Source organism: Orbicella franksi, chromosome 15, assembly GCF_964199315.1.
Source record: "Orbicella franksi chromosome 15, jaOrbFran1.1, whole genome shotgun sequence".
Classification (NCBI taxonomy): domain Eukaryota; kingdom Metazoa; phylum Cnidaria; class Anthozoa; order Scleractinia; family Merulinidae; genus Orbicella; species Orbicella franksi.
In genome coordinates this window covers 2,214,453-2,240,205 of record NC_138159.1, presented here as the reverse complement: position 1 = coordinate 2,240,205, position 25,753 = coordinate 2,214,453, and the positions used below count along the sequence as shown (strand labels likewise).

Below are 25,753 nucleotides of genomic sequence, written 5' to 3'. Positions count from 1 at the left end.
GGCCGGTCCAAGAAAATTTCTCAGTGAACCGTTGAAGATGCATTAAAAACAAGTTTTTTACGTTTCGAGGGCTGTCTTGTCCTACATAAAAGAGTTGAAAGCAGTTCCCACAAATTTCAGTGTTGTTCGCCACTTTTAAAGTAGCGAATCACCAGTTAAAAGTGGTGATTAGGTGGTAGGTAAAGACAAACAGATTTTATTTACGTATGCGTGGAAAATCAGTTGACCCGATGCGCTAATGTTACATTCAATTCTTTCTACTTTTTGCGCCTCTTCTATGAGAAAGATTCCCGCGAGAATCCCAGCTTTTTTATACGTCTGCTGTTGTTTTAGGATCTCGCAAGTTGTCAAATTGGATCTGGTGACCTGCAGACCATCTGTACACCAAAAGACCTAGAGGACACTAAAAGCGCTCCCCGAAAGTTTACGTTCTCTTTTCCAGGGTTATCTGAGACCGTTTCACCCCACTGTGCCACCATCGCTGCTGGGTCACAGGATTATGTGTGGGGCATCCCAACATCTCTGCAGGGGCAGTTAGGCCCCGTATGTGTGTTCAGTGAAGGACTCCAGGAGAATTACATCACTGCGTTACATGCTGCAGGTAGGTCTTTCCACGTGATTTCAAGATTTACGAGTTCGTGATCAGTCTGGATTTCCCCGGTCTTAACCACCCTTGTTGTTAACATAATTACGTTGGCGAAGGGGCGATGTCACGGATCTTAGCCAATCTTAAGGGGAACACTCGACCTCTGGGTGCAGTCTTTTATTACGTCATGCGCAACCAACATTTTTTTTAATGGTAGGTGTGTTAGTTGGTTGTTTGCAAATGGTTGGTGTGTCTGTGACTTGTCGCCTGACTCACCAGAAGTCTGGAATGACGGTGGGAGGCCTGTGGGTTGGTTGGTTACTCTAGTCATCAAAACTAGTATATCTTGCTCTTATTTCAGGCCCAAATAATCTTAACCTGTTTCAGCCAGTTGATCCGGCCAGCTCTACACAGTCTGCTCTTAATGACTTATCTCTTAAACTGGTTCTTTTCTACAATTCAAAGGTGAGTATACCAAAGGACATTACTTGGTTCCACTGTAATGCCATCTTGCTGAAGGCTTAATTGTTAGTGTATAAGGCTCTAGATTTACTTGTTGTAGAGTTCGTGCTCTGGCCTGAGTCATTATGTCGTGTTCTTGGACAACTTGAGACAGTTAGGTCGTGTTCTATTGGGATCAACCGTTTATGGTTGGTTGGGTTTTTTCGTGTTCTATTGGGAAAAACCCTTTTCGGTTGGTTTGGTTGATCAACTTTTTCAACCGGCCTCAAACCAGGTTGAAACTGTTGAAAAAACATTTATGTGATTATGTGTAAAGGGTGGTCTAGAGAATAATGGACAAGGGATCCTAGGGAGATATCACACGAAACCAAGAGAATTAGAAAATTACAAACGTCACGTTTTTGTAAACCGCAGCTCTGGGTTTCTAAGCTGAACTAACAGGTGTTTCATGGAAAATGAGCCCACCCTTTTAGGGGAGAAGCGAAACTTGTGGAGCACAAGCTAGCATGGAAGAGATACTCACTAGGCCAGCAAACATGTAATACTTAGACAATTGAGAAGACGTCGTAACTGTTTATAGGCTGCACACTGGAAGCCGAAATTCTTAACCAGAGAACGTTTTTCTTAAGATGATTTGTAATCCTGGTTACTCTTCCATTTTTAATTCGCGAATTGCGATAGCAAATTACGAGTTGTAGTGGGTGTTTAGATTATTAGACATGACTCACTGTTGTTTGATTTCAGGCTGGTCGTGATCACATGTGCAGTGATTTGACGCCGGTACAACCAGGACGAGTTCAACTAGATGGCAGGTAAGTTGGATATCTTTTCTTAATATGTGACTGCGCTTTTAAATGAAAAACTCCTTACTCACAGTTATGACTTCAGTATTTCCTGTGCCATTTTTCTCTCCTACACAGGTTAACTGGTCATAGATGTACCACCTGGGACATGAAGGTATAGAAGACTTTGTTATCAAAAAACATATCAAAAAACATTATTTCCTACTTCTAGTTCAAAACCTTATCACTTCATGCTACTCCTTCGAGATCTTGGGTGCGTTCTGCCACTGTGAGCCTACCGTCGACCACCTCTCTACAGCGTCCACATATTTTCGCCCCAGTTGAGAGATTTATTCTTATTTTAACCTCCAAACAATGGCCACCTCTCCACAATGGCCAGTAAACTCTGCCTCCAGTGTGGCTGTTGTAGAGAGATTCGACTGTATTATGTAGAACGCCGGAAGCCTTCATTTTGGTAAATGTTCAATTTGTTCCAATCAGTGGGTTTTTTTTTTATTTTCAGGACGTTCTTCGCTGTATCGGTGGCATGAAGATATTTTTGCCGTTGTTGGAGCAGATCTCAAATTTTGAGTCACCGAAGCCTTCACGTATCGACAGCAGTGAACAACTGGAAGTGTTTGATTTGGAGCAGTCAGAAGCGAAAACGGGAGATGCCATTGAAAGGTACATCCAAGCTTCAAAAAACTTCTTCTGATTGTTTAGTTTTTATGTCTCATTTTCGACCTTGTTTTCTTCTCAGACGACCATAAAGAGAGAGAAATCTTACCTTTGAACTTTTCAGTTTTGAACTACAAATCAAGAGGTTTTGATTGAGCTAAGCGAGGGTCTACTGAGTTGTGTAGGGCAAGACACTTTACTCTCACTGTGCCTTTCTCAGCCAAAGTGTATAACTCTGTAAATTATGGCTTATTGATGGGAGCAGTCAAGCAAAATAGGGGAGGGTGGATTCTGCGATTTACTAGCATCCCTTCCTAGTCGCCTCACGTTACGGAAGCTCTCCAGGAGCGTTTTAACGGTCTGTTAACTTGTAGTCTCTCGTCTTCTGATCTTGTGATGTCTGTCAATTTGTTTAAGGCACCTCAGCTCCGGTTCAGAAGCAGAATCCACCCAATCAGAGACAATTGAGCCCGCAAACAGTTGGCCCAGCGGCTCTGCTAGTGCTAGCCCTCCGTGTGCAGAACCGGAAGAGGAATGGGTCTACATCAACGATAACTACGACCTTCGATTTTACAAGAAGGAAATTTACAGACTCTGCAAATCACGCAACTGTAATGGCGTTGCATTGTTCATGTTTTTACTTTTAAGTATTTTAAAAGGACACGACGTAAAGGACGAAGAATTTGCAGAAACGCTTTGTTACGTCGGTAGCATATTACGAAACATGGACGTTAAGCTCATAAACGTTCAAGTATTGAGATCGTTACAAGCACTGGTGGAATGCGTGACGAACGAGACTGTGTTACAAAGTGTTTTCGAGAATTTGTTATTTGATTTCCGCATTTGGAGCTCTAGTGAATTTAACGTGAGGATCGGACACATTCAATTCATATCCACGCAGATCAAAGATTCTCCGCAGATTTTTCGTATGGAATACGGTGTGAGATTTTTTCTTGATGTAATCACTCAATACTATGCAGAGAATTCACAGATGGGTAATTCCGCTGGCCGGAACCGAGAGAATGAAGTACAGCTGACTCAGGAGGAAGTAAAGATTATCAGAGCGTCGTTGTTAGGTTTGTTTACGGAGACATTTTTGAGGCATTTTTGAGGCCCATTCAAAGTTATAGGTGGTTTGCAACCATTCCCGAGAGATTCAAATGACAAAGACCCTGGCATCCACCTTGGATGACAGAAACAATGGTTATCCAACATGGTGGCGATGACGTCAGTTGCAATTAACGATCTATAGTCCCAAAACAAAGACAGTCACGTGACTCAGTCACGGTTACATTTCCCATTTCCGTAGCGATGACGTAGCGCTACAGAGATCCGTTCAGTGGCTGGTTGTTGCTTGCGCATGAAAATTTGCTACCTAGCAACAGCCAATAACAAAACTACAGTTATCTTTTTTAAAGCTACGTCATCAGGTTCGTCATACCCTGAGATTTGCTCTGTAGGATATTTAATCTGTACAGTTAGCAACTCAGAGGTAATGTTTTATGTTGAGCTTAGAATTGTGTTTACTAAGCTTAACATGAGTTCCCTCCTCGGAATTCTCTATGTCATTATAATGTTACAAAATGTAGCTAATAAGATGATTGATAAACGCCATCGCAAATAATGATCTTTTTTTTGTCTGTTGATTACTTTTCAGGATTGATTAAGTTTTACCTGACGGAGAAAGTGAAACGAGAGGAAGTTTGGTTTATTGTGGAATACTTGAGTTGCGTGACAGATCCTGAACAAATCACAGAAGTTTTAGACGTTCTCATGTCACTTTGTGAACGAGCGTCCAAGAGTAAGATGGCCAAACGACTCTCAGGTATTCACGTTAGCAGAAGAACTGTAAAAAGCTGTGGACAAGTCGGAGTCTCTCTCCTCCGAAGAGGCTTAAAGGGTTTTTTCGGGTGGGGAGAATCTGCTGAGCAATGAGTGCAGGCGAAGGATACGCGAAGGGCGATGAACCTACACTCACCTCGCACAGCGGATTTCTATAATGAACGTTCGAACCTCTTCGAGAGAGCCAACTTCAACTTTTTTCAACTTTTTTATTGTTATGTACCATTTTCAGAGTTAATTTACATCAGTATTATAAAATAAATATGAAAAGAGAAATGTATGTTAAATATGGCTATGGAAGGAATAAAAAATATGGCGTGGTAGCCAGAGTGGCCATTGGCTTTCGAGCTGATTACCACCATGTTAAGGTAATTGTGGTGGAAGAAAAGTACATTACAGAAGAACGCAGTACTGAAAATACAATACTAAAAGTACATTACAGAAACGCACACCAAGCCGCACACCGTGTTAAAAGTTAATCTAGTAGAAAAGTTAAAATCGTTTTTTATCAAATTAATTCTCCTTAGCGATTCACGTACCCATCTTTTAATGGTTCTTCTGTGTTTTCGTTTTTTTCTCCAGATCCCAGACACATCCCAGTTTTTGTCACTCTACTCATCAATAACAGAAACGAAGATCTTCGTCTCAAGATCCTCAAACTGATGGCCGACGTCATAGCGTCTCAAAACGTCCCTGACGGCAACAGAAGCTACTGGCATCTAAAACCTATAGGGCTCTCAGCGGTGACAAAGCTCCTTTCGGATGACGCCTCTGAGCCCCTCATACAAAGTCTCGTCAGGCTGGCCGTGTCTGAGCACGATGCAAACAAAGGCGTTGATGTGTTGATGCACTATCACGTGGTACTTGCCGTGCTGGAATTGCTTGAGAACATGGGACTGGAAACGAAGCTGTTTGTGAGTCACACGGTAAGGGAAGAATCCTTGTTGGCTTTCCGTTCGACAAAAATTTCGGTTTGAATTTCCAGAGATCCCAGTGGCGAAAAGGACGGCATGTTCTATTGAAATATAGATCATAGTGCTGCAAGGATAAATAAAAAAAATTACAATATTTAGAGAGAAAGCCACATCAGCCTTATCCGGTTTTCATGCGGATCCTCTATCCTGGTCGAATTGGAATTTGGCGATGTTGGTTTTTGTGGAGGGAGGAAAACCAGAGAACCCTGAGAAAAACCCTCGGAGTAAGGAGAGAGCCAATAGCAAACTCAACCCACATATGACACCGGGCCGAAATCGAACCCTGGCCACATTGGTGGGAGGCGAGCGCTCTCACAACCCCGCCATCCCTGTTCCCTAAAATTGCATTTTCAGTTGCTCTTGGTAACATTCTTTACATTTATATTCAGATTTATGTTGGTGGGAATCAGTTCTTGTACTAATAAAGTAACACCTTTGTTGTTTTTAAGATTCTGCGATCAATCGATGCTAACCATGTTAGCCTATCACGGTGCGCTAAGGAGTTTGGGTGGCATGTGACGCTGCTCAGACTGATCACGGGCCCATTTGGTGCGCCACGATGTACTAGTGACGTAGATGAGCAGAATGGAAGTGTCCTTGAAGAAAGAAGAAGGGGTGAAGAAGATTTGATCGACACTGTATTGGAAATCGTGTTCAGAGTGATGTGGAGAGGTGTAGAGGGCTTTGGAGAAAGTGACTGGAGGGTAAAAAATTAGTTATTAAAACTACACTGATTATAAGGCTGGCACTATTGCTATTCAACAATTAGACTATGAGCGAATAGTCAATGAGGCGTAGCGTTGTGTATTCTAAGTCTAAAATGAAGAAGAACTTTCAATTTCAAGAGCAGCACGCACACGATCGTTGTCTATCAGCAATTATTATAAATCTACTAGCGTTCTATCACGAATGCCGTTCTCTGATTGGCTACGCTACTCACTATCTATTCCTTGATAAATAGTGAGTAGCATAGCAGTGTGCGCTTGTTAACAAAATGACGGCTGCTTCTTGACGTATTTGAGATGTCTGTGAGGAAGATTTAGATAAAGGTTTGAACGACTAGTAGATGTATACTAAAACAATTAGATTATGACTTACAATTAGATTATTGACTTGGGCTGCGCCCTCGTTAACTATCACGCGATATAAATCTCGAGCTCACAATCTGATTGTTAAATAGAAAATGATGAGAGAACCAATCAGATTCACGGATTTCCAATAGAACCCAGCTCAGTGGGTACTAATGGTTATTAGAGGGAATGTACGGGGACGTTGAGCACAATTGCTAATTGCTCGGCAGTTGACTTGCATGGTTCCTTTCCAGGTGCGCGGTCAAGCTATAGCGGCAGTGAGTATAATTTCCTCTGCTGAGACCTTTTTGGTCCCTCATCGTGTCATTGAGAGGCGCCTTCTGGAGCTTTGCCTGCAGGGGGCCGTCCATGACATCAAGGTGTCCGGACAGACAGGCGAATCTGAGACCCATAATGCGCTAATGGTGATGCGCTTGGTTGAAGATTTCATCTTTACTCCAGGTAAATTTATCGTTTAAAAAAAAGCTGATATTTGCGTGCAAGCTTTTCCCAGATGAATTGTAAACTGATTATTTTTTTTATTTTTCAAGTGCAATTTTATTTACAGGACGAAAACTTACACTACTTACAGTACTAATTTTATACTTACATTTACACTTACACTGACACTGTACTACACCGTATTAATTTATCGTCAACCATTCCGCTAAGCCCCCTGCGATAGTAAGTACAATATGTCCGTATGTGAAGAGAAGTAGTAAAAATGAAGTATTTCTGAGCATTTGAGAGCACTTTTTCTTACAGGTTGGCATTACGTTTTTTTCGTACCAGCCATAAGTCGCATGATTTCTGTCATTATATTGGTTGCTTGTTTTCCCGCGTTTGGCATCGCCTAAATATTTTCCCGCGCTCAGCAACGCTTACATGTTTTACCGCACTTGGCAACATTTTCCCGCGCTTGTTGCCGGCTGCATGTTTTCGTTGCTTGCTACTTACGTGTTCCTTCATAGTGATTTTTGCCACAAGTTTCAGCGCAGTCCTCAGAAATTAAAGGTGTTTTATAGTAGTTAATATGTACGGTACTCATAAGAATCTCCTGGTTTTGTTTTTCTTTGCTCAGCTGCCATTGCTGGAGCGGGATCAGAAAATGAATCAGACACTTGGAGCGTAAAGGTAAGACCACTTCCCCCGGGCCTACAAAGTTTATTCTCCCACCCGTATTTGCTCATCAATAAATGGAAACTCCGGAGTCCTGTAGACTAGACGGGTGAGAGGCAAACGCTTGGTGTCTTCAAGACAAGTGCATTTATTTAGCAATGAGTAGAAGTTCTGTGTTAGAATTTAGAAATGTTAGAATTTAGGTGCTATTGAAAAACGCATAAAATCTCTAGAAAATGGAACAAGGAAGGTAAATATGTGGGAAAATAAAGACGGATTACGACAGGCAAAACTTAAAGTTTTGGTTAAGTATTTAAGAATCGCCATCCACGTGCACCATTCCACTACGACATTCCTGTAAGGCTTTTTTTCACAAGTTGTACAGACGTTTTTTTTCCTTCATCAGCTTGTTGAAAATGTCGTGCTTCTTCTTGAAGTATTAAACGTCTGGGATGAGAACGAAGAAAACGTGGAATGGGAGGAAATGGCTCAGGTGGGAATGCGGATTCTTTTGGCTTTCATTGCTCGTCCGGAAACAGAATATTGTGCTACTGCCTCGTCCAAGCTTAGCAAGCTCTTAAAGGCCCGGATTAATACGTCACAAGGAGAGCTTTGTTACACTCTAGGTCGATTACATCAAGCTTTTGTCGCGTCAAGAGGAAAAGGTAAAAACCTCACTGTTGCACTATCATATACTGTGCTTTGCGAGAAGATGTGAAAACAGGGTACTTTCAGTGCTTTTTTACACACTTTAGGATACCAGTTTAAAAGTATAGTTTCTGAAAAAAACAATATTCATAGTTCTAGAAAACATTTTCTGTTATGACTCTTTGCAAAACCCACATAAACGATGTTGGTTATTCACAAAACGCACACATCGCAGGCATGCTCGAAACGAATACCTTTGGAACAAATAACAAAACTTTCGGACTGAGACAAGTTTGACCATTAGTTAGTCTGTCGTATATACTCTTTCGTTTCTTGGTTGCTTGATTGTTTCTGCCTGGTATACTGTGTTTGGGAGGCGCGGTGGCCTCATGGTTAGTGCGCTCGTTTCCGGATCTAGCGGTCCGGGTTCGAGCCCTGGCCGAGGACATTGTGTTGCATTCTTGTGCAACCTACAATGCTTTCACAGTGAGTCTCTTGCACCAGGTGTATAAATGGGTGCCGGCGAATTTAATGCTGGGGGTAACCCTGCGACGGACTAGCATTCCATCCAGGGGGGAGTATAAATACTCCTAGTCGCTTCATGCTACAGAAACTGGGATAAGCTCCGGCCTGATGGACCACTAGGATAGTAAGCAGACTTTACTATACTGTGTTTTCTATGACATGATTTGTTCAATTTTTTTAGCCGAGTGTCGCAATTACACCTTCATCGTGCCCGTTGTTCGCGTGTTGCTCCTCAAGTACCACTATACCTTACCGCTGATCATCTACATGCCTACGTTCTCCGCCGCTGACTGCGCCCAACTGCAGGCTCAGGAGGATTTTCTGGAGCTGATGGAGAGTGAAGAATTTAAGGCCATGATGAAGCAGCAGATATACCCTGGAATGAAACAGTACGAAAACACCTTGTAAGTTGGTTAAATTACCAAGTTACCGTAACATTTCGAAAATAAACCTTGAGTCGTTTTTCTTGCTTGTACATGAACGTATTGCAACGATATAAAATTGGAAACTCTACATTAGGAGCCTGCAAGCAGAAGATCTGATATCATTCAGTGCGACCTAGATCTCCAAGACCCTATTTACCAGTTGGAAACAATAATGATGATGATGACGAAATTTCAGGGATGAAACACGAACTAACCAGTAGAAATTCTCGATTCCCTAGGCATCAATCCCAAAATACAATGCATGGTTTAAATTTGTGTTGGGAAACTACCATACAAAAAACAATCAGTTATTTTTCTCTCTTGATGCCAGCATTTTAAATTGGCACATAGAGACACTACTTGCTATCGTTTTTTTTTCAGCTCAGAGTCAACTTTAGCCTCAGGTCGCTTCTGGATGGATTGCCTCACAGGTCTGACAGAAAGCTTGAAAAACAAAGACAAAGCTGAAGAGGAAAGCCGTGAGAAGTTTGAAGAACAAATTACGCGGCCATTTAAACAACTTCAAGATTCACAGCGAGAACACGTCAAGAATTTGCCAAAGGAACAAGAACACCACAGGAGTGATGTGGCTCGACAGTGGAAAATGTTGAAGAGAATGTTGATGTCAGAAAGATCTCCATGGGGGAGGAGGTGAGGCAAGCTTTGACTCCTAAGAATGATTAACCTTTAATTTCTCCCAGTAGAATCTATACATAATCAGGCATAAATGTGATAAGAATTTATCGTCAAAGGAGCTCTTCTTGATGGCCAGACAAATTCCTACAACGATGTTATGAGGAATGTCCGGAGGTCTGCAAGGAGAATGTGTTTGTTCAGTGATATTAAGATGAAATCCGATAACAAATCGAGTAATTTCAGCTTTTAGTGGACAAAACCCTTGTACCAGAGCAATTTTAGGTATTTTGCTGTCCTTATTACGTGTTCGTAAAGCTAAAGATATAAATAGTTGCCTGAAATAATTTCTTAAGGGAACTCGCGAAAATGAATTTCAAAGTTTAGAGAAATTGTGCAAATAAAGGTAAAATTTCACTATCAGTTTCGTTTCACCAGTACTTCCAAGTGCTTAGAAATTCAAAATTTGTTATGTTAGAAATGATTTCTAACAACAAATGAAGATATTTAAAACAGTCGCGCAGAAGTTTGAAATACGATGTGAATAATCTCGGCACAAACGTTTTGTCCTCTTGTGACTCGAACTTCTGGTGGATTCCATCTAAGTCTTCTTTATTCCCACAAAGCGTGTTTGGATGTTTTAACCTTTATAACTAGTTGTTGACCAGTTTTCCTGTCCTACAGGTTACAGGAATCGCACTGGAAACTCTCTTCCACAGAGAACTTTCACCGCATGCGCCTCAAACTGACACAAAACTATTTATTTACGCTTCATACCGAAGCTAGTCGCGCGCGTGACAACGCGGACACGCGAGACTCGCGCGAAGCTTCCGTGCCCGTGCTTGTCGCGAAAGAGGCTGTTGTACAAAACGTGGACGAGGACGTTCTTGAAGTCGAGGATCCCGGAAGTCCAGTTGGTAAAGAGAGGCAACGGACAATTTCGGAAACAGAAAAACCAGTTTTGGGTGAGGTTTGTGAACTAATAACGCTTATGGATATTGTCCCTGGGAAGCTGGAGATCACCACTACGCATGTCTACTTCTATGCGGATGAGACCGCTGGTCAGGATTTTCAATGGCCGTTGAGCGAGCTGAGAGAAGTCCATTTAAGACGGCACAATCTTAGAAGAAGCGCTCTTGAGTTCTTTTTGATTGATCAGACAAATTACTTCTTAAACTTCAATAAGGAGGTATTTGACACAACCTGTTCTCTTCTCTTTGATTGAAAATTGTGTTTAATAGTTCCTGTGCGCGTTATGTTACTGCATTTGTTCAAAATTGACTCTCAAAAATCACTTTCACACAATTCTTTTTACACCCTTGGCACTCCATGCAGTCTCTATGTTGCTTTACTTTTCATATTTCCGATATTTGTTAGGTGAGGTGAATTTAGCGTAATTATAAATTAGAGTTATTTTTCCCCACCCCTGCCTTAAGAGTTTGTGTTTCATCTCGAACTGACCTTAGACAGTTATTTTGTATTGGTTATTGGAGAGCGCTCTCCTCCCACCAATGTGGCCTGGGTTCGATTCCAGCCCGGTGTCATATGTGGATTGAGTTTGTTATTGGTTCTCGCCTTGCTCCGAGGGTTTTTCTCAGGGTTCTCCGGTTTTCCTCCCTCCACAAAAACCAACATCTCCAAATTCCAATTCGACCAGGATAGAGGACCTGCATGAAAACCGGATAAGGCTGATGTGGATTCCTCTCTAAATATTGTTATTTATTTTATTTATTTACTTCGGCTCTTTGTGTTAGACCCGCAACAAGGTTTACAAGAAGATTATGTCCCTACGGCCCCGTAATCTGTACTACATTGGTGCGAGATCCCCAGCGAACTTACTCAAGGCGTCAGGGCTCACAGAAAAGTGGGTACACAGAGAGATATCCAATTTTGAGTACCTCATGCAGCTGAACACCATCGCTGGAAGAACCTACAACGACCTGAGTCAGTATCCAGTGTTCCCTTGGGTCCTTGTGGACTATGACTCAGAAGAGTTACGTCTTGATGACCCTGCCGTGTACAGGGACCTTTCCAAGCCCGTAGGTGCACAGAATCCAAATAGAGTACAATCCCTACGCGATAGGTATGTTGTTTTACCTTGGTAAATAGATGGACGAAATGAATGTACGGACTATTGTGATCTCTCTATTGGTTTTCCAAACTTCTTAGCCAATCACAGAGCTGACTGAAGCTTATTCCGGTTGTCATTTAAAAACTAGGGGTATTTCTGCTCCAACCTGCCCCTAGCATTGAATTTGCCGGTACCCATTTATACACCTGGTTGGAGAGAGGCACTGTGGGAGTTAAGTGTTTTGCCCAAGAACACAACACGATGACCCTGGTTAGGGTTCGAACACGAACCATTCGATTTGAACTCAAACGCCCTAACCATTAGGCTAATTTAACGAACATGGCAAATTTCCTTTACGTAAGTGATATTATAGTCTTGCCCGTAATATGCGGTTGTTTGTTGTTTGGTTGCCAGGCAATTTTAAAAGACACTAAAAAGACGCCAAAGAGCTGCAAGTGTGTCTGTTACCTAATTGGCAGAAGAAGTTTGGAAAACTAACTAAAAGATGCTATTTGAGGTTTCAAGTAAACTTTTCCTTGTCGCCACATATCTATTTTCCTTTCAGCTTGCAGCTTATGCGAACAATTTTCGCACTCAATCTGTTCTGTTAAAATTTCACGGAACATACCTTTCCATCCTCTTCTCTTTAGGTACGACACCTTTGAAGATCCATGTGGACTAGTCGCCAAATTTCACTACGGTTCACATTACTCAAGCTCCGCAGGCGTTCTTCATTACATGCTCCGCGTGGAACCCTTCACCACACTTCATGTTAAACTTCAGAGCGGACGGTTTGACTGCGCAGACAGACAGTTTCACAACATCTCTTCCTCGTGGGATTCAATTTACTCCAAAGGCGGCGATGTTAAAGAGCTTATACCTGAGTTTTTCTATTTTCCAGATTTCTTGGTCAACTCTAACAGGTATAATTAACAATTAGCTCGAGATTTCTATGAGGTGATAGTCGATGAGGCCGAAGGCCGAATCAGCTATCACTTCATAGAAATCGAGAGCGAATAATCTAATCGTTTTGGTAGAATTTCTAGTAGAAGTCGCATAACGGGCAGTTTCCTTTATTTACGGTTCTTGAGAATTCATATATCCTGTAATATTTCTAAATCTTCCTTGAAACTGTAGAGAAACTAGAAAACGTTGCCATTATGTGGACGACCTCTGGCCACTGCTCCCTTAAGGCCTGTCCAAACGGGAAATGTTTGGCGACCAAACACCATCAAACATTGTTTGGTGACCAAACATTTTACCGTTTGGCCACCTTGTTTGGTGCTGTTTGATCGTGTTTGATCCTGAAAAAATTGAAGGCCATCAAACGTTCGATAGTTCTCGTGTTTGATGGCGATGTTTTGTTCGTTTGGACAGCTGTATCAAACACGTTTGGCACGCGCATGCGCCCCACGCCTGCTCAGCGGCTTGTATCCATAGTTTGATCTGTGTTTGATCAGACATGTTTAAACCGTCTGGCCAGTCACTTCAACATTAGCATGTTTGGTCACCAAACAATATTTCGTGATGTTTGGTCGCCAAACTTGTACCGTTAGGACAGGCCTTTATGGCCAATAGTACACGAGTAGCTCAACCAATCATTTGCTTTAGGAAAACTCATGAAAACTGAGGCTAGATGATTTGGGGGATAAGCTTACAAGAACAATTGCTGTTTTCTGATTTTGTTGTTGGAAACGAAAAGTGCAGTCCCAATCACTGTTCAAGTTATTGAGAGGCACCCTCTCCTCGCCTCCACCTACGTCCACCCATGTCGGAAATGGAAATTTTGGAACTTAGTAGGAGCCGATTTTGGAAGAAAAGAAAATCACCGACTAATTCTTTGCATATTGCTACGCTGGTCTATATAATAGTTTTAAGCAAACGTTATATACTCTATTTTCTTAGATTTGATCTTGGCCACCTTCAGCGAGGAGGACCTGTCGATGACGTCATTCTCCCTCGCTGGGCGACCTCGCCTGAAGACTTCGTGTTCAAACACAGGAGAGCTTTGGAATCTGATCACGTGTCATCACACTTGCACAACTGGATTGACTTGATATTCGGCTACAAACAAAAGGGACCCGCTGCAGCTGAGGCACTGAATGTGTTTTACTATTGTACTTATGAAGGTATGCGGAACCGCAGTGAGTGACTGGGCACTACATGTCTCTCAAGGGATTTCAAGGGGACCCCTGTGTTATGTGTTGGCATTGATAACCTACTCCGCGCTGTTAGTTTAACTAGAAAAGTCGTGTTTTCTCGTGGTTTTTTGGTCTTTTTAAGCTTCATAGTCAGACCGTCTACATAAGATTGCTGTCTTATTCCGAACACTCTTTGCGGTCCAAACAGTGTTTTTGTTATTTCTAAGTCTTATCTCTTACATGGCCTGCTATCTTTTGCTGGCCTGTTGGTTGCCATATTCATAAACTTCTATTGTTTAACTTGGTTCCATTAGTCAGAAGAACCAGCGGGGATAATGTATGTGGTCATAGAAATCGTTTGTAATGTCTTGTCTTAATCAGGGAATACAATGTCAAGGTTGCAAAAGGTTCGATAATGGGTGTTTTTGATAATGACCGTCTATTTAATGTCAATTGTTGTTTAAAAATTAAAAATTGTTTTCTGCTCAGTCACAAGTCAGAATATTCATATTTCCGACTTTACCAACTTCTTTCCAATTCTCTTAGTCTACGAACTTCAAAGCCTCAACGCTTCGCCTGAAAAATTTGTTTTGTTTTCACAGGAGCTGTAGATCTTGACGCCATTACTGACCCTGCCGAGCGAGAGGCGACTGAAGGAATGATTAACAACTTTGGTCAAACTCCAATCCAGTTACTCAGCCAGCCACATCCACAGCGCATGTCTGCTGAGGAAGCCGCAAAGTTTAAGGCAGCAAAGAGCGCGGGCACAAGCCGAACGCTGGAGAATGTGTTTGAGAACTTCGATAAGTTGAAGGCATATTTTGTTACTGTAAGTTCTAGTGAAGAGTCAAAGAAGTTGTATTTCGTTCTTAAATCTAACTCAAATTCGCTAGCTCGTGAAAGGTGCTCAGTCAGGCATTTTGATTTACTTTGGCCATTTGCAAAATTACCTTTAAATTGAAGGAAACCTGAAAATAATAGTTTACTAAGATAGAAAAACACCAAAGAGATAATAATAAACCACTAAGGAACAAGATTGGTTGAAGATGGAGAAAATTAACACAGAGTAGTGTGTACAAACTTGAAACATTTAGGCTAAACGTTTCAAGCTGTGCAAACCGTAACGTAGTTCCTTCAAGTGAGTTCTTCTATCGCCGACGTCACCCAACTGTTTGTTTGGTAGGTATCTGATGCTACAGACCCGCTGGTGTTCACTGCAGTATCCCAGGTGTACACCAGATCACTGATTCATTCAGGCATGCCTGAACACATGATCACTATCAGCCAGAATGGCATTGTGGGATTACAAGACTGGTTGCCTTACTCTAAGGCGAAAACAAAACCTTTCACCTTTGAACTTGACCCTTCTTTGTCATCAAACAGGTAACATAACAATGACCTTGAAAATATGTTTCAGTGCCATTATTGTTGTCCTCTAGTACAAGAGATCAATAATCAATTTCTTATAATGTTGTCATTGAATTGTCGAGTAGATAGGTGACAAGAATAAACATAATCATCAACCAGGTAATATTGTCATGATCTGACTAGCAAATTCTCAGAACTGACATAGGAAATGTGTTACAGTCTGTACCCCAGAAGAATTATGTAATGTTTTGACTTTGATACCGAAAAGCAGAAAAATTCACATGCTTAGTCGATATTCAAGACACAAATTAATGCGAAAAGGACACTGCTCTTCTCTTTATTGAAAGGTTATTGTTAACTTTGCTTCTGCTGCAGATTACGCCGTTGTATCGCGGGCCCATTCAGTCCTGACTTGCAGGTTTCATCGCACTTGTTCGCCATTACCCATGATGCCAAGTTGATGATAACCGCTGGACACTGGGACAACAGTTTCCGAGTTTTCAATACAAAGGGAAAACAGCTGGCCAGAATTGTGGCTCATACAGGTATCCATCGTGTGCGTAAAATACCGTCTTAGGGACTAACAAAAAAAAAGCCTGTAAGTGCTGAAAGATTGATCCCATAATATACTTTTTGCGATTTACAGACGTGATTACTTGCGTCTCGTTGGATGACGATGGTCATCACCTGATCACTGGATCACGTGACTCCACATGCCGCCTGTGGGAAATCACTCATCAGGGAGGGGTGGCTCAGGAGTTGAAGCGTACGCCTCTGCAGACCTTATATGGTCATGACAAGCCAGTCACATGTGTTGCCATGAGTTGGGAGCTTGACATGGCGGTCAGCGGTTCACAGGTGGGGTGTTTAAGTATAGAGTATGCAAATTCGCGTAATAACGGATTTGAACTTTAGGAAAAAAAGGATTAATTAAATTTAATAGGAGATTTAATAGGAGAATCTTTGTTCACAATATTTCCCTCATTCGCATGAGCGATACAGTTTCTGATGAAGCTACGAAAAAAATCAGTCCTGAATATTGAAAGGGCACAGCACGATTAACAGTTACTGTCCAAGGCATTTGAGCCCGATGTATTCAATACGTTTTGTGGGACGCGGATTTGAAAATTCAAATTTTACAAAGAATGTATGACCTCATTAGGGCTTTTGCCACCCAGAAATTTCGCTGTTTTTAAAAGCCATTTTCTCCTCGAATATTACACCCAAAGAGCCACAAATTTCACCAATTATTACGTTTCACAAGCTCTTTAAATGTTTGGAGTCAATTCGTGTAACTAATTTGTGTAACTAACTTTGGCTGCTTCCTTTCACTAGGATGGAACCTGCATCATTTACACAGCGCGAAAAGGAGAATATGTGGTTACGCTAAGGCCCATGGGAACGGCTTCCTGTTCACAGCTCAGCCCTTGTCACGTGACCAGCCTAGCTCTGTCCGAATATGGAAACATTGTGGTGTTCTGCAAGCAAGAATCAAATCTTTCCCTGTGTAGATACTCTATCAATGGAAAACTTCTGTCAAAAGACGCTAAATTAAAAGAAGATGTCGTCGATATTTTAATTTCTGGCGAATATCTTGTTACTGGAGGTATCAATGGAAAACTGGAAATCAGGCAGTTACACAGGTTTGAAATCTGTCTTTTAATTTTTTGTGTGTTTTACACGCCCCTGTGCGGTACAAAGCAGTGGCGATAGATGGTTGATGATACCATTCCTATGGGAAATTTTCAACAAACGTTTGAAGGGTTAGGAACTGTTAGCATGATCTTTGTACGATCTCCAGAAATCAAAGGAAACTGACCAGAATTTTTTTTGGTAATTTGTGTTAACTAAGCTCGAGGGTCATACAAGGAGAATATCCTTGCTCTTAACAGATTAATGAGTGATTTATGACATGAATTATTGAAAAAATAACTTGACTCAGTGCAGTACTTAGAAAGTATTGGACTGACAGTAAACGTTCTGATTAGCTAATTTAAGGAAGCTACGTCATGGTTCATGCATCTTGAAAAGTTAAGCCTAAATTTTTCAAGCTCTTTGTTTGTAATCCGTGTCAATCTTCTCCATCCTTAACCATTCTCGTTCCTTTATGGTTTATTATTATCTTTTTGGTGTTTTTCTATCGTAGTAAACTGCTATTTTCAGGTTGTCTACAATTTAATGGCAATTTTGTACGTGGCCAAAATAACTCAAAATATCGCGACTGAGCTTCTTTAAATGTGTGTTTCTGTACCTTTGTTGCAGTTTCCAAGTGTTAAAAAAGATGAATCTTTTAGTTCCAATTCGTTCCGTCTCGCTGGCGAGAGGGAACACTCACATCTTCGTTTGTCTCCAAGATGGCAAGCTCATCGTCATTGGTGTAGAAAGCTCGTGAGGTCAGCCACGTCATCGAATATCACGTGACGCACGTGAACGCACGTGACGCAATATGGCAAGCTCATCATTGGTGTAGAATTCTCGTGACGTCAGCCACGTCATCAAATATCACGTGACACGTGAATCTCCGCTTAAATGGCAATTTCCTTTTTTAAATAATCGCCATGGCATCCATGGTTTTCAGGAAGAGAATATTTCAAACGGTCTATCCGTTACCTGTTTGGTCAAGTAGCAAGTTGAAGTGTAAATTTGTGGGAACTGGCTCAAGTTTCCTGTTGGATAATATTGACCCGTCTAGAACTTGCTTGAAACTGAACGCAGTAACGCTCAAGTGTAGTTAATTATATTAGTTTCAACATAACTTATAGTTAGGATTCCTTCACACTGTAATAAAATTCAATTTCAAATTGTTTCATTCCCAGTCGTTAAATGTGACGTCACAGAGGGTGTGTGACCAGCCATGTAACGAGTGACAAGTGTTATAAGACTTTCATTTTAAGACGCTATTTTTGAGTACCGTGGAAAAATTTCAACTCAACCCTGTTGAAAATGTAAACAGCTGTCTTCACCAATTCTAACGCTCATTGTAAGATAAAAAATTAGTTATTGGAAGTTCCCCCTAGAAAGCACAAGTGGAAGTATATTTTAGACACAATGTGTTGTCTTCTGTTCTTAGTAGTTTTTGTTTTTGTTTTTGTTTGTTTTTGTTTGTTGTTGTTGTTGTTGTTTTTTCATTTTGACATCATGTTTGTCAGTTTAAACTATTTTCCCTAGTCTACAAAAACTACAAAATCTAATTTTGCAGATCCAAGATGGCGGATTAAATGATGTCATATACCATAATCAACTACAGAACACCATCTTACCTTGTAGAGCAAGCTCTAGATTATGTAATACATGTACCATAATTGTTTCATTCCCAGTTGTAAGTGTCTTACAAAAGTGAGACTCAATGGGGGGGGGGGGGGGCGGGGGGGGACTCCATCAATTACCTCTGATCCTAAACCATGATCCTGACCCTAAATGTCAGCTCTAGTGAAAACCCTATCACTAAGTCAAGGAAATCTCCTGAATTGCATTATTCAATGATCCAATTTTTTACAATAAATATGCTTCCTTTTCCGCTTATCATTAAAAGATGTTATTCAATTCAGAGGTTTGATAAGTTTGTGGTAATAACCAATTATGTTCTGAAGCTTGCTATGCTTTCTATAAAAACAGATTCCTTGTTGTTGGTCTCTGGAAATCAATTTAGCTCCAACCATGTGAATTCTCTTGAGATTTATTGACCTTTTTATTAGTAAAACTAGGGTATCTAAAAGATAATAATGCTGCGGCACATTCTATTGATAGTGACATATTTTACGCCGTGATTCATCTACAACTTCATGCATGATGACACATGGATGGCGAGGTGTGACAAGGGATCGTGACAAAAAAGCGCATAGTGATCTGACCCATGTTTGAACATAAAAAGATGCACATCAATCTCCCCTTTACCAGATCGCGGAAATCGAAAGATATGGAAGTTGTAGGAGCAGAAATCTAACTTATAAATTCTGTATTGATACGTATTAAATGTCTCAAGAATGTTGACAGACTGTGTCGAGGACGCGTCCATCGCGATGTGTGAAAATGCTAAAGCTTTAGCTTAAATTCATGTTTGGATGAAAAGAAATAGATCGCAGCATATATGAAATTAGCGTGTTCTACGGTTTTCGTTTGTTTTAATTATTCTGCAAGCTTTAGGAGCGACAATTTCCCTTCATTTACGAATTCGGCCAAGTAGGCGAGACTGCTAAGAAATGACATACTAAGTTTAAAATCAAGATGTCACAATTAATCGTCCAGATTTACAAACTGTCACATACTGCATGCATTAAGAACAAAAGCAAGAGTTGTGAAAGCAGGCACAATCTCCTTCACATCGTTTTACAGGTAAATCAGAGCAAAACACAACCACTAATCTTTCTCACCGGAATCCACGCGAAAAGGCGTCCTCCTGTAGTTCGTGGCGCAACGCACTCTGGTAAAAAGTGACGCAGTGCACTCTGGTTAAATGCGATGCATTCTGGTAAAAAGTGATGAATTCGAGAATTTGGATCCCCTTTTATATATTCTTCTTAAATCCTGTTTATGTTGCTGCTCGCTCGCTACGCTCGCTCCGCAGCAATAAAATTAGCTAAAAATGTCTAAGTTACTCAAAATCGAGGCAACTGAGCCGCAAAACTTTGAAATTACTCGAATTCCGGTGTATCGGCTCTCTGTATTTTTGTACATGGATTTTTTGCTCTCGTTGTTTTAGAAGCTTGTGAGGAAGTTATATTTACTCCGTTATTGATGACATGCAGTAAATCGTTTTGACTTTCCGTTAGGAAGAGAAGTCGTATAATATATATTCGTGACGCCAACGCATTGAGAATGATTTTGAAAAGTAACATCGTTGCGAGCTACGTGCGTGATAGCAGGTAAACATTTCGATATTGCTTTTCGACTAAGCGGAAAATTACTGATTTGGAACACAAATTGTAATATAAACGAATAAAATGCACATTTGATGTCTAATTTGTCATCTTTATACAAAGTTTGCACTTTCCTCTCCAGCTTCCTACGACGACTTCGGTTAGAAATATCTGTCAGGTGTAGCGTCAAATCATGGTCGATTCCTTTAGACGGGCTTCAGTCGTTATCGGCGTAGTTGTAGTTGTGATAATCTTCATATCAGCCATGGTGGGGACATCACTTCGCAAACTGGATTCGGACGAAGGTAAATGTGGTGTAGAATATTTTGTATCGATTGTGTTTTCAAGGGCCCTGCATGTACGAGCCAAAATGCACACTCCTCACAAATATCTACGATTCACGCGAGAATTGATAGCCTTTAGGAGGTCAGTCGCCTTGCAAACTTTACCCGATGTTCATGGCTAGAGTGGGTTTCCAAGACTACCTTCTTCAAGCCGATGTAACTTAAAGTGAGCCAGGTCATTTATGAATTCGTTATTCTTACCTATAACGTTCCTTGCCGAAGTTGGCTCGCGAAGGTTTCCAAGGTTATAACGACGCAACACATATAAAAACAGTACTAGAAGATCTCAAAAATGTTAAAATTGTACAAAAAGTTGATTAAGAACAAAAATATATCTATAGCTACTCGGACATAAAATATAAATAAACAAAACAGGGAAATAACTAAAATACATAAATTAGTCAGTAAAATACTTAAATATCTCAAAGAACTATGTTGGGATGTTACAAGCTTGTCAACAAGTTACAGAATGAATATTTGTTTAATCAATATCTGCATCAGAGGAATAATAGATCTGAAAATACGTTTTGAAAGAATACGAAACCTTTATTTGATTGTTTACAAGATGTTCTGGAGGAGCGGTGGTCGCTCGCCTCCGAATCGAGCGATCTGGGTTTTAGCCGTGGCCGGGTACATTGTGTTGTGTTCTTGGGCAAAGCACTTCATTCTGACAGTGCCTCTCTCCACCCAGGTGAATAAATTGGTACTGGTGAATTTAATGCTGGTGGGTAAACCTGCGATGAACTAGCATCGCATCCAGGGAGGAGTGGAAATACCCCTAGTCGCTTCATGCTACTGAAACCGGGATAAGCTCCAGCCTGGTGGGCTCGAATACAGACTTGAATGCAGACTTAACCTTTTTTACCTTTCAAAAAGATCTTTCATACAGTAGTTATAAATAATTCAATTTGTTTGATCTAGTTTTAAGTTATTGGATAAAACCCTAGTGTGTGAACATTCAAATAAAAGCTATTGAGCAGTACTTTCATGTGGTACTGTTTATTATGCTGTACAAGGTGGTTCTAACTTTAATTTCTGTGGATTAAACCCTAGTGTGTGACCATTCAAATAAAAGCTATTGAGCAGTCCTTTCATGTGGTACTGTTTATTATGTTGTACAAGGTATTTCAAACTTTAAAGGGATCTTCATAGAAGAGTTTGTTGAGCTTGCTAAGATCTCCAGCCGAAAAAAAAGTCTGTGGATGAAACCCAATAGTGCGTGACCATGCAAATGAAAGCTATCGAGCAGTACTTTCATACGGTACTGTTTATTTTGCTATTCAGGGTGGTTTTATAGGGCGCTTTCTATTCGACCAAAAATTCCGGCTTGAATTTCCGGAAATTTCCATGGGCGAATGGTACAGACTTTTCCGTTGTGGGAAACGACAAACCGCACAGTTTCGTTCGCTTGGAATTTTTCAGTGACTTCAAGGTTTAAATCGCAACTATAGAAGCAAACAGAGCACTGATATGTCGACATCGTGACTGTTTATAGACCACAACGGCAGCGAAAAAGTCGCAAAACGAAGGGTTGGATGAGTCGTACAATGGTTCTGCACGCATTATAAATCTTTGTACATTTCTTAGCCAACCTATGCAAAACAAACAAGTACACCACAGGGGCATTATTTTTACAAAACGCTTTCTTCACGAGTTTAGCTGCCGCTAGTATTTATCGACATATAAGTGGAATGATTCTAAAGTATTTTCATTTTTGAATACGCGTCGCCATCATCCTTGCGTGTGATGTCCAACTCGCTGTGATCGCGGCCAAAAGAACCAGCATAGAAAATGAATAGGAAATCGCAGGGAGAAAATGGTGAATTTGCATAATTTCCGAAAAAGAGGACAACCTCTTGAGGTATACCCAAATTTTCGAACATATTTTCCTGGAAATTTCCGTTCCATTTGATTTTCATCCTGGAATTTCCAGAATTTTCGTTTGAATGGTTCGCTTTTCGGAAAATTCAACAATTTCCGGATTTCCTGGGACCTTTCCCTGGAAATTTCCGTACCATTTGTCTCCGTTTCGAAAATTTCGGAAATTTTGGTCGAATGGAAAGCGCCCATGGATACGGTAAAATCCGGTAAATTGAAACATACTCTGTTTTATCATCAGTGGGTGTGGCCTACAACATCCATCAAAAGACACTGTCAAGCAACGTGAAGCGGGAAGGTCTCCACGCAGGCGCACCAGGTTACAAATTCATCACCTTCAAGAGTGTGTTCCAGAGCATTACATTTGACGTGGAGTGCCTTAACAAAGATGGCGTAGAAATCGACCTTTTCATCAAGCTTCAGTACCGAGCCCGGCCCAACAACCTCGTGGAGATCATTAAGCAGTTTAAGGACAGCGAAAACTATCTGGATATCCTCAAGTAAGGTTACTAATTTATGACGAAAATATAGTTAACTGTTGATGAATTCTAATGCCGTTGTTAAATTTGAAATTTAAGGGAAAGGTGCGATGGCCTTATAGTTGGCGCAGTGTACTCTGGAAAGAGCACTCCTCCCTGGATTGTTTAGGGAGGTTAAGCAATGACAACGGCGACCCCGAGGACAACGCCTAGTAAAAAATGAATTTATATGTTATCTTCGAATTTCGTAATTGTCTGGATCTGTTCAGTGCGCCTATCGGTCTCAGAACTTGCTCAAGCTAAATATGTAACACCAGCGTTCAATTCCAAATGAAAATAAGAAAAATTAGCCGCCATCGTTCGTGTTCTCCAAAATACGCAGAACTTAGTCATTTCACGTTGTTTTTGCAGAGGACAGCTTAGAAATGTACAAAGATTTATAACGCACGTGCACAGCTATTGTTTTGCTCATTAAACCTTTTGTTTGGTGACGCTTTCGTTGCCATTGCCGTCGTGGTTTGCTTGAGGTCCCTTATGTGTCGTGTTCTTGGGCAAGACACTTTACTCTCACAGTGCCTCTGCACAGCTACCGGCGAGTTTAATGACGCGGGGGGAGGGGTGGAGAGAATAGAAATGCTCTAATTCACTTTTTGATGTCACAGTAACAGATGCAAGCTTCTTCCGGCGGGATAAAATACCTCGCTTCTTTATAAAAGAATGGAAGTTTGGAAAAATTCGAAAACTGCAGTTGTTCTCGACCACACATCGAGCAACTCTTAGGCTCATGAGTCATGAACTAATTCTTAACTAAAGCGCTCAAAATATTTTAAGTTCTTACGAACAATGGTGGGAAACAATGGCGGGCAGTACAGCAGTAGACCATTTCACAGTTGTTTGCTCGGTAACCTGGCCTTTGAGTGGCAGTAAGGCTGGAGGTGACCTTGCTTTGATACAGATCTCTCTGCTTTTGTCATGTAATTGTGCATAGTTAGCATTAGAACAACTTGATTTACACAACAGAAGCAGTGACGTCTGTATCAAAACAAGTTCACCTCCGGCTTCGCTGCCATTCAAAGGCCAGGTCACTAAGCAGACAACTGTAAAATGGACTATTGTTGTACTGCCCACCATTGATGATATTGTATTATGTTATACATAACAACACGGTGACTTGCTTATTCCCTACTTGTACTTTTTACTTTTAGGAGCATTGGCGAGTCCTCTATACATGATGCCTGTAGCGGCTTTAACACAACTCAGCTGCAGTCACAACGTGCCTCGTTTCAGGACCTCGTCCGAAATACCCTGGGACGGCGATTTGCTACCTTGTGGGCTGACGTGGAAGATCTTCAGGTAATGACGGACAATCCAAAGATAATAAATGAAGTAGCATACGATCAGATGGCCTGGACAATATTGCACTTGATGTGACACTGTTTCACTTCCAAAGGGGATTTAGTTAAAAGTAACCATTGCATCCATAACCATTGGGGTACATTAAGAAAACACTCCGAGTTATAAAACCATGTAGATCGCATGCAATGCGCGACAGGAAAAGTTGTTTTTTAGTGTAGAAATCTAAATTGTCAGCTGGCTTCTTCTGGCAAGAAAACGCTAAAACAGAGTAAATCCCATCCCCTATTCTTAGTGCCCCTTTCGCTTTCTCCGTTCCTTAAGTACGGTCTCCTTTCTTAACAAACAATAGACTGCAAGGCTAATACTACGTGAAAAACGTTTCGAGAACACCAACATGGCAAGAATCGATAAAGTAGGATCGCAACAGTGGACAGCTGTTTCGCCCTTCTTGGGGCTCGTCAGCATTGTGTAGCGAAGATATGTAACGTCAGCCCAACAGCCAACGCACATAAATTGCAAAGTGACCTGTTCACTATATCAAGTTCCGTACTTTGGCTGTTGGGCTGGCGTTACTTATCTTCGCTACACAGTGCTGACGAGCCCCAAGAAGGGCGAAACAGCTGTCCACTGTTGCGATCCTACTTTATCGGTTCTTGTCATGTTGGTGTCTCGAAACGTTTTTCACGTAGTATCAGCCTTGCAGTCTATTGTTTGTCTTCATACATGTTTTGGCTGATCAGATCTCATGTAGACCCTACGTTCGCAGCATTTATCGTACGCGGTCCCTTGCAGTTTCTGGTTTCTCCTTTCTTAACATCGTTTCTTCCATTCCACTTAGGTTGAAAGCATAAAGCGGCCGGAGTCATACGAAAAGGTTGTTAGAAACAAAGAGGCCGCGAAAGAAAACATCAAGGTTGCTGAAAACCAGCGCCCGCGGCAATTGGTTGAGGCGAGGACAGACAAAGAGGAAGCCCTCGCGCAGGCGCAGATTACAATCCAGCGCGCAGAATCCGCGGCCAGGGTGCTTTTATCTAAAGCTCGCGCTGAGGCGGATAGTATCCGAGCAGCTTACGAAGCCGAGGCTCAGGCATTCCTGAAACTAAAGCAAGACAGTCTGAACACCAATGCGGGGTTATTGTCATATCTGGGAGTAAGGGCGATTTCTGAGAACAACAACACTATTAATGTCGCCATTGATGCTCCCGCTAAAACCAAGTACACCTACGTTTAAACTGGGGGAGGCATCTTTCTTTTGCTGCTATTATTAAGCAGAAAAACACATTAAACTTCGGATAAACGAAAAATAGTCGCCATTTTGTAGACGACCTCCAGATAAATCATACTATAGTTAAAAAGTTTACGATAGTTCAGCCAATCAGATTGCAGCAGTTGCATCAGTCTACAATTCAGTTAAACTCTACTAATTGCGGATTTTTGCGTAAATCAAGTTGTTTGATTGTTTTCGATAAGGAAATTAAAATCCAGAGAACTTAAAGGGTGGAATCGAACGTCTTTT

General features: G+C 41.2%; 2 protein-coding genes across 2 annotated transcripts in view; both read left to right on the top strand.

Moving 5' to 3' along the window:
- Positions 1-18,121, top strand: part of LOC145469906 (neurobeachin-like protein 1) — a 31,561-nt gene extending 13,440 nt beyond the window's left edge. Inside the window, exons 17-40 of the mRNA XM_081453720.1 lie at positions 334-601; positions 948-1,051; positions 1,793-1,860; positions 1,969-2,005; positions 2,354-2,514; positions 2,926-3,584; positions 4,166-4,333; positions 4,933-5,276; positions 5,774-6,028; positions 6,649-6,856; positions 7,476-7,528; positions 7,920-8,178; positions 8,868-9,090; positions 9,493-9,762; positions 10,429-10,933; positions 11,499-11,827; positions 12,466-12,738; positions 13,721-13,944; positions 14,559-14,785; positions 15,140-15,339; positions 15,700-15,869; positions 15,971-16,182; positions 16,660-16,967; positions 17,587-18,121. Coding sequence (XP_081309846.1) covers positions 334-601; positions 948-1,051; positions 1,793-1,860; positions 1,969-2,005; positions 2,354-2,514; positions 2,926-3,584; positions 4,166-4,333; positions 4,933-5,276; positions 5,774-6,028; positions 6,649-6,856; positions 7,476-7,528; positions 7,920-8,178; positions 8,868-9,090; positions 9,493-9,762; positions 10,429-10,933; positions 11,499-11,827; positions 12,466-12,738; positions 13,721-13,944; positions 14,559-14,785; positions 15,140-15,339; positions 15,700-15,869; positions 15,971-16,182; positions 16,660-16,967; positions 17,587-17,716 — 5,655 coding nt within the window. The 3' untranslated portion in view covers positions 17,717-18,121. The remainder of the gene's footprint in view (positions 1-333; positions 602-947; positions 1,052-1,792; positions 1,861-1,968; positions 2,006-2,353; positions 2,515-2,925; positions 3,585-4,165; positions 4,334-4,932; positions 5,277-5,773; positions 6,029-6,648; positions 6,857-7,475; positions 7,529-7,919; positions 8,179-8,867; positions 9,091-9,492; positions 9,763-10,428; positions 10,934-11,498; positions 11,828-12,465; positions 12,739-13,720; positions 13,945-14,558; positions 14,786-15,139; positions 15,340-15,699; positions 15,870-15,970; positions 16,183-16,659; positions 16,968-17,586) is intronic.
- A 1,975-nt stretch (positions 18,122-20,096) lies between these two features.
- On the top strand, positions 20,097-25,750 carry LOC145469518 (uncharacterized). Its single transcript, XM_081453261.1, has 4 exons — positions 20,097-20,485; positions 22,644-22,902; positions 24,087-24,234; positions 25,076-25,750. The coding sequence occupies exons 1-4, from the start codon at positions 20,374-20,376 to the stop codon at positions 25,466-25,468; spliced, it is 912 nt and encodes a 303-aa protein (XP_081309387.1). The 5' UTR covers positions 20,097-20,373; the 3' UTR covers positions 25,469-25,750.
- Positions 25,751-25,753: the final 3 nt, after the last annotated feature.

Coding starts and splice junctions, on each gene's coding strand:
- LOC145469518 (XM_081453261.1), top strand. CDS start 20,374: ATGGTCGATTCCTTTAGACGGGCTTCAGTCGTTATCGGCGTAGTTGTA. Junction 20,486..22,643: donor CAAACTGGATTCGGACGAAG/GTAAATGTGGTG, acceptor TTTTATCATCAG/TGGGTGTGGCCTACAACATC. Junction 22,903..24,086: donor AACTATCTGGATATCCTCAA/GTAAGGTTACTA, acceptor TTTTACTTTTAG/GAGCATTGGCGAGTCCTCTA.